Source organism: Emys orbicularis, chromosome 10 (assembly GCF_028017835.1).
Source record: "Emys orbicularis isolate rEmyOrb1 chromosome 10, rEmyOrb1.hap1, whole genome shotgun sequence".
Classification (NCBI taxonomy): Eukaryota; Metazoa; Chordata; order Testudines; family Emydidae; genus Emys; species Emys orbicularis.
Window position 1 is genome coordinate 59,768,862 of NC_088692.1, and position 8,621 is coordinate 59,777,482.

Here is an 8,621-nt window from a genome sequence, read left to right on the forward strand (position 1 = left end):
GAAGTAGTCACACTGAAGTCAGAGGAACTGTTTGCATTAATAGAGCAAACAAGATTTGGCCCTAGCAAATGCTTTGAGATGGAATACCCTTAAAATGGCTAAGAAGGGGATAGTGTGGCCAGGTGTCAGTTTTTTTTACCAGAAAGTCTGGTCAGATCTACTGACCAGACACCCAAAGTCTGATTACTGTGAGGCAGGGAGGCACCAGGTGATCACCCACGCCAGCCTGTACTCAGGCGCGGCCACCTCCTATCTGCATCGGGCGGCTGCAGCTCCCAGCCCTGGCTCCGCAGGCAAGTCCCTACTGACCCAGGCAAAGGGGAGTGGAAGGGGGAGAGGGGAAAAGCAATGAGCAACAGGGGAGAGAAGAGGAAGAGGAGCAAATGGTGGGTGAGGCCTTTGGGGGAAGAGGCATGGCAGGGCTTTGGGGGAAGAGACAGGGCATGATGTGGGGAGGGGAGCTGGGGAGGGGGAGGTTCTGGCAATCCCGCTGGAGTGTCTTGTATTTAAATATTACAAAGTTGGCAACTGTAGAAGGATGCTGTATGCTAAACAGAATAATTCTTAGAATTCTTTCCAGCTTTAGAGCATTTCACTAACTTTTTATCCTCAAACAGGCCTGTGATATAGGAAGTATTAATTAGTATTAAATGTGAAAACTGAGAAAGAAAGAGGCAAAATGATCTGCCCAACATCACAGAGGGATGGAATAGCAGAGATGGAATAAAACTTGGGAGTTACTGGCTCCCATTCTTGTGGCTTAACACTTGATCACATCTCCCTCCACTGGGAGGCAACTAAGACTCTTCACCTTTCTATAGGTATTTGGGCTTTAGGAATAAATATATTAGTTCTTTATTATGTTTAGACAGGTTTTTTACATCCTCATTTCTATTTCCATTTCTATTTTATTAAATGTGAAGCTCTGAATAATACAGAAATTATGTACAGGTTAGTGGTGTGTAGCTGGCCTTTAAATTCTATAAACTTGTGCATATAATTATGAAAATCTTTATTTTCATACCAAGCTCAACTGAAGCTTAAAATTAACTTTTTTTAAAAATCCCTATTGTTGTTTGTAATGGACACATCTGAGCATTCATGCTATAAATTCTTCATTTACCTCCTCTGAATTAATTTAAGTTTCAGAACAAAAAAAGCTATTGAACTGATAGCAGTAGAAGAGGAAATGCTTCCCTGCTATCTTATTATCTCTGTCTTTAGCATAGTGGTGAAACATAATTCATAAATGTAAGGACACAGCAGTTATTTGGGTTTCATTAAAAGGGGAAAGGATGTGCATTAATTTTTTTTTTCAAAAGGATTATGACGATGTCATTCAATTTTACAGGGCTTCTTACCAGATTGCAAACTACAGCACCCGCAGTACGGACTTTATCAATGTCACGCTCCTTGACTCAAAAAGTTCCATGCTCTTTGTGGAAACTGGGGCGACTCAATCATGTAGCAATTGCGGTACCTAATTTGGAGAAGGCCCAGTCTTTTTACAAGAGTGTTTTAGGAGCCCAGGTGAGTGAGACAGTTCCTCTTCCTGAACATGGCGTCTACACTGTTTTTGTGGAGCTGGGAAACACAAAGCTAGAACTGCTGCACCCTCTGGGAGAAAAAAGTCCAATTGCAGGCTTTCTGCAAAAAAACAAGGCTGGAGGAATGCATCATATCTGCATTGAGGTATTATACACGCATACTTTCTATTATATTTTTAAAAAAATCTGTATATTGTTAAAGAGCTTCATACTTTCTAATCGAGTCAACCTGAATAAAAACCCACATTGGTTATGCTGAGTCATTATCATTTAGGAAATTCTACTGAAGACCAGCAAATAAAAAGTGAAGTTGCTGTATGAAATTCAGGCCAATTTCACATTGTCATTATACAAGCAGCTTTATTTTCTTTTTAATCTGCCCAAACTGAATTTGGCATTTGTCCCCATTTCTTTCAGCCCGGACATTACAAACTCATGGAATGTAGCAATGTCCTGCAAAGGTCACTAGACAGGTGGCAATTTCAGGATGTTCAAAATACATGCACTGGAAAAACCTGTGTGTGTCAGTTTTTATAGATCACTTATAATGGGGTGCACAAGTGTAAATTAGGGCATAATTTGAAGACAGTGCGGTTTTACCAGAGTTCCTGCATTTGATATTTAGTTGAAAATTCAATATGCAAGTCAGAAAAGAATCCCGGGAAAACACACAGAGCTGTGTTTGGTTCTCAGAGATGAGAGTAGTAAAATCTTTTTTCAGGTAATCAGAGATGAATCTGGATATTCACAGGGAGTAGAACTACTGAGCAAGGTGGTGGTTGTTTTTTTACAATTACTTTTCAGAATAGAATCAAAGTTAAAAGTCATCACAATATACACTTAGTTGTGTTGCATATTGTATATGGTCCTCATATACTTTATAGGGCCCCATCTCATAAACACACATGCGTATCTTTAATCATTCGAGTAGTCCTGTTGAACTTAATAGGACTACTCACATGAATAAAGTTAAATTGATTGCCAGATTGTGTCCATAAACTATAAGTATAGTAAATTACATACTTACAAAGAAAAACAGAAAATTCTTCACATGCATAACATATCCAAGTTTTTCCCCTAAATTAAGCCTCCATATTTTCAAAGTAGAGACTGTCAGTATAGACAGGCCAGTCACCATATAACATTGCTCAAATGACATGTAGAGCAGTTGGTATCACAAACCCAGCAGCTCACATTATTATTATTGAAAATGTATGAAAATTCATAAGTGTAATACAAAATTATAAAAATTGGATAGGACAACTCTCAAGCTGTTAGATTAAATCTTTCTCATAAGGATGTAAATATCAATTACTTAAATCCATCCTAACTCTTTTTTTTTTTTTTTTGGCCTGGGATTATAGGAATCCTCAGCTTTAGACTTTATGCAGACAGTTAACTCCATTAATACCTAATATTGTGATAACTATTTTACCTGAAACTGAAAGACACCTTCATGCTTTTAGAGTCTTTTATCTGTGCTAAAGTCTGTAAATTGATACGTTGTGTATTAATTTCCTATTTTCTTTATCACAACTGAAATAATATAATTGCCCTGAATATTTATTATTTAATATTAAAACTTTAGGATATATTCTCCACTGAACAAGAAAATAATCTTGAAGGTAGTGGATTGGTATTAACAAGTAACATTCAAAAATAGTATTGAGTGTTTGGATGGAAACTCCCCAATTTTCAGTTGCTATGGAAATTTGTCATTGACTGTAGAACAGATGCAAGTGAAGATTAAAACAAAAAGCCTTAATTAATTCAGATGTTCTTACATATGAATTGGAAGCTTGTCATGTATAGAAAAAAGGCTACAATTGGCTGTTTATGAGACAGGGAAAACAAACTCCCACATTCGACTATCTGTTGGAATAGTAGAAGGACTATAGGGCAGCATTGAGTTGACAGGCTAGGGGGAAATCTTGCTCATTAATAGTTGCACTTATATCGGTCTTTCACAGAAGGAACTCAAAACATTTCACAAAAATAAAAAAGGTATTCCCATTTATAAAGGCATTAAATGAATCATAGTGAGTTTAAACTAGTTGTTCTAGGCTAGATAGTAAGTCAGTGGTAGAGGAGGGAATGGAACACAAGAGTCTTGGCTACCAGTCCCCTGCTTTAACTCCTTCCAAGGCTGAATGTTTTATATTGACAATTACAGATTCTGTTTGTGATTCAGGCTAGCACAGAGTTCCTGGACTGAATTTGTTCTATTCGCATGGCTCAATAGTTTAGAGCCTTGGTAAAGTATTAAATCATATTAGTCTATTTCTGCAGTAATAAGTTACTTTAAATAAATCCTTTTAATTAATGATTTACACAGAAAAAAAACAGAACCAACAAGACAAAAGGTGGAGGGAGGGGGGCAATGATTTGCCCATGTATGGCAGTGTGTGATTATGCAGAATGCTGTTTAAGCATATTGAATGTTAATACAAGCGATGATACACTATATCATTCATGATTGTGGGGGGAAATGGGACAAAAAGCATGCTTTTATTAGTTCTCTTTTCCAGTTCTTTAATTGATTGTCCTTTTGAATAAGATGCATTTTTGCTGTATTAAATTATGATCTACCATTTCTAGAAAAATACAGTTCCTTTTCAAGAAGTGTAGACTTTTCCCCACAGGAGTAAATTTCTGCCTATGGCTGTGTGTCAGGGAGGGATGCCTATCCTCCCTTCCATTTCGCAAACAATGAGGAGGAGGGAGGGGAACATTTTTAAGCCCTTATCCTGTAAACACTAACGCTTGGCCTACACTAGGAAATGTGGTCAGTATAACTACATCACTCAGGGGTGTGAATTCTCCTGTCGACCTGGCTACTACCTCTCGGGGAGGTGGAGTACCCATGCTGACAGGAGAAGCTCTTCCATGGACATAAGTAGTGTTTTCACAGAAGTGCAACAGCGGCACAGCTGTGTTGCTGCAATGTTTTAGGTGTAGGCTTAATTTTACTACTGTGACTAGTCCCCTTGAAATCAAATTTAAGCGCACACACACACACACACATATATATATAGAGTGGATAATAAATCAGAGAAATTCAGTAGATCAGAATGTTTTATATTTCGTGTAACTACTATATCTATTTGCAGTTCAAGAAATTAAAATAAAAGACTAATTCAATCTACTCAGATTGCTGTTAAGCAGAATTGTTTTGCAGTGCTGTTAGAAGAATGTAAAAGACTACAGCAGAACTCAGGAAGTGGGGGTGGGGAAGACAGGAATAATATGTGGTAAGGGCTGTTTAAAAAAACCCCAAACTGCTAAGTAATAGAAATAGCAACACTACTTAATTACAGATACAAAGAGAGGAACAAACTAGGAATCTTTAAAATGACTATATCTACTTAAATCTTTTAGGAGCTGGAGTGTTGTTTGTTTGTTTCAAAGATACTTCAAGAAGCATTCTGTTAGCAACACTGATGTTATTCCGTGTAGAGCTCTGTTCAGCAAGAGATCTGTGACCTTTCATGGTGCAGAAGTTACCAAAGATGACTGTCAAAGGATGGCATACTGTTAAATCTGAAAAATACAAGAAATGTGGCACTCAGTATTTTTACATTTCCCAGCAAGAGATGACTATGTTAAAAAGAAATGTATATTTTCAGATGTAACAGGTCAAGTGAGCCAAGATCCACAAAATCCAGGGGTCAGAGTTTAAATTAAATGGATGAGAAGGGGCTCTTGGCAGCTAGAATTTTGCAAGAGATTCTGAGTGCTAAAATTTCTCTAAATAAATTCAAAAGAGTTCAGATAAGAGCATCAATAAAGGCTTCCTATAGCTCTAGGGCTTCCATTAGGATGGCATGGTTCCTATGTAAGGCCAAATGACAATGAGCAGCTCTAGTCTAGCCTAGAAAAATGACCCATTGTAGTGGGGTTGAAAATAATTTGCTACTGGCAAAGAATGGTCAGAACACTTTAACACCAGTTACAGAAAGCATATTGGACACCTGGTGGAACAGGAGAGGAACCTGTTCTTGATACACAGAGTCACTAAGCAGATATTTTCCTAATGGAGATGCACCCAGAGACTCTCACAAGTCACTCTCATTATTATCCCTTGGGATGCAGTAATTCACTCCAGCTGAGCCCAGCCACATTTCTCCTTCTGGCTGGTTTAGCTAGCTATCTCTGCAGGAAGTGCAGGCAGCTATGATGATTTCTCTACTCGGGATGAACCTCAAGGGGTTAGTACCCATCACAGAAGGTATTACACTTGCTAATTTTAGAGAATCCTTAATTACATTTTTTTAAAAGCAAACTGGCAACTTCAGGATTTTTAAAAACAAATCTCAGTTGAAAAGGATTAGGACTTAGTGCAAATGCAGAGGAAGTAGAATTCAATTATGTAAAGTTTATGTTTTCACAATTACGTCTTTTAAGCTTACCCATTTAGCTATGTCCAGGCACTTCAGTCTTGAAAAACAGCGCTCCTTTTATTCTAGTGCCAGGACTTTATTAACTGGTAGTTGTGCTAAACTAAATGTTAATTTTGTTCTTCCAACAAGCATGCATTCGAGATCTGGGTGAATCAAAGTCTCACTTTATATTAGCACATCCAAAGTAACAACCATTTGGCACAACTTAAGGACTAGTCCATGTTAAATACTGTTATTAGGTTGCCCTGAAATTATATGTGTGATGCTACTTTTACTATGAAGTACAATTGCCCAATAGGAAAATGGACCATAGTCCAGTGTGTATTACCCTCTAGTATTCTTGGTAGTTCAAGGTGTCTCTGAGGAGACCAGTTTATACCAAACCTAACTCTGGTAAGATCAAGATGAACCTAAGTGAATGGTACATAACCCCAGGATTTAATGAGTCAGGATTCTGTCTTCAATTAGACAGGAAAACATTCCTTGCTTAATGATATTCTAAAGCTATACAATCTACTATTTAGGAACAATGTGGAGTTTATAGCTATTGATTTTGATTATTAATGAATTTTGCATTATAAAGTAACTAAAAGGTTGATGTATTATAGGGGTGAATCTCTTAACAAACATAACTATTAAATATAGTACAAAATCTTCTTTACATGTTACATTTATTGATAAAATCTCCAGGTAACTGCATATTTCTGTAGCATTTTTGGTTTTTAGAATTATGTAGTGCTTTATCTTTATTATGGCACTACACTATTGTTCCTAATGTAAAATCTGTGAATCATATACTTTAATGTTCCACATTGTATACATGTTTATTTTTATAAGGTTGATGATATAAAAGCAGCTATGACAGAACTGAAGGAAAAGAAGATCCGAATATTGAGCGAAGAGCCCAAAATAGGGGCGCATGGCAAACCAGTGATTTTTCTCCACCCTAAAGATTGTGATGGAGTCCTTGTAGAACTTGAACAAGCCTGAGCTGTAATCCTAAAAGATGAAACTATGAACTAATTGCAAAACTAATGAGATGGTGTTGGAATTTGTATTATGCCTTGTACTGTGTAAAAGTCATTGTACTTGATTCTTTCTTGTTGATTAAACACATTACAGCTCTTAAGTTGTGAAATGTGGGGAAATAACACTACATACAGGAGGAAGCTAAAGCACTGTTAACCCTCCTAGTCATTTGGGGCTATGACTTTTGTTTTGTTGTTCAGACCTTCAAAAATAATACATTTAAATGTGTTTGGATTCCGTTAGACTATGAATTCAAACAGTAACATGAGCTGAGGTACATATACAAGATATAGTCATTTATTTTTTGTTATCACAGTTTGCAGCATAATTTTTATATATAGATTTCTAGGTTACCCCACATAATTTTGCTCTATATTACCCACTTCTAGATGATAAGAAGATGGCTCAGATATTCCTGTAAGAAAGAAGTCTACAAGAGAACATTTTATTTTCTGTCTCCACCATTATAAGCATTATCTAAGCTTCACATTGATTGGTTCATTCAATTATAGGATCCTTGTGTTATTGTATGGATGTCTGCGATCGCTAAGCAACTGTTCTCTATCATAACAATTGCTGCCAAGAAAACTGTTGTGTCTAAATCACCATTTTGTAGCTTTATGTATTACATGTATATGAAAAAAAAAATCAAGATTGATAGGGGAATAATTGGTTTATTTTAAATATACTGTGATTAACAAATGCTTATTTTGTTTTAGTTTTGTCAGCATGTATATCTCTGGTTTTTAAATTTAGCCCATACTGATTTATTCTGTTTTCTTCCTAATTGATCTCAAGTGCCTGCACTGAAACCTGACTCTTAGGAAAATATCTGGGACATACAAAAAAAAAAAAAAGGCTAGTGACTAATATTTAAAATATTTTGTTTTCCTATACAAAAACAGTTTTAAGTGCTATCTTATTAAAATTTGTATGAATTTTTATTTTACCAAGAGATAAATAAAGCCATCTAGGTCCTGATGCTGCAAATACTAACTTTACATCTGTGAGTAGTTCCACTGAAGTCAGTGAGACTACTCATGTTTGAGTGTTTGCTAGATTGGGACCATAGTTTATAAGTGGCCAAATCCTGTTCACTTTATTCTCAAGAAGGCTCCTCTTCACTTTAATGAAGCTAATCATATGAGTAACATAAACACCAGTTGGCCCAATCTCTTCTTTTACATTTTTTTTGGGGGGGGGGGGGGGAGTGGGCATCTACAGCAGAAATAGAAATTGCATATATGAAGGCCACATCTTTAAATGTTAAATAAATAATAAAGATCTTTAAAGGATTTATAAAGAATCAGATTGTTCTGTATTTTATAGGATAAAACATATAAAGGAAGTGTTTCATTCTTTTAGGAACAGTTGTTTTTTTTTTAATCCAGTTTTAATCCACAATAGTGCCCAATTATTATGGAAGTTAAATAATTTGTGCTTTATTTCCTGTTTGCTGCAATAAAAACAGATATATTATGGTGACCTGAGTCAGATTTAATCAGGACTTTGAAGATGCAGAAAGCTTGTATGGTGTTCTTCTGAAGCCAGAACCTTAATAATGCAAGAAATCAATTTTTATACATTAAAGGTGTTAACTTTGTACTCACAGCTCTATTCCTACCTGAGAACCAATTTTTACTTC

General features: G+C 36.2%; 1 protein-coding gene across 1 annotated transcript; it reads left to right on the forward strand.

The window, feature by feature from the left end:
- Positions 1-1,362: 1,362 nt before the first annotated feature.
- On the forward strand, positions 1,363-7,671 carry MCEE (methylmalonyl-CoA epimerase). The gene is made up of 2 exons (XM_065412453.1): positions 1,363-1,692; positions 6,785-7,671. Exons 1-2 carry the CDS (start codon positions 1,402-1,404, stop codon positions 6,935-6,937), a joined length of 444 nt encoding a protein of 147 aa, XP_065268525.1. The 5' UTR covers positions 1,363-1,401; the 3' UTR covers positions 6,938-7,671.
- The last annotated feature ends 950 nt before the right edge of the window (positions 7,672-8,621 follow it).

Excerpts from the sequence above, each read along its gene's own strand:
- MCEE (XM_065412453.1), top strand. The coding sequence starts at position 1,402 with ATGTCACGCTCCTTGACTCAAAAAGTTCCATGCTCTTTGTGGAAACTG. Across the intron at positions 1,693-6,784 it reads TGCATCATATCTGCATTGAG|GTTGATGATATAAAAGCAGC; the intron begins GTATTATACACG and ends TATTTTTATAAG.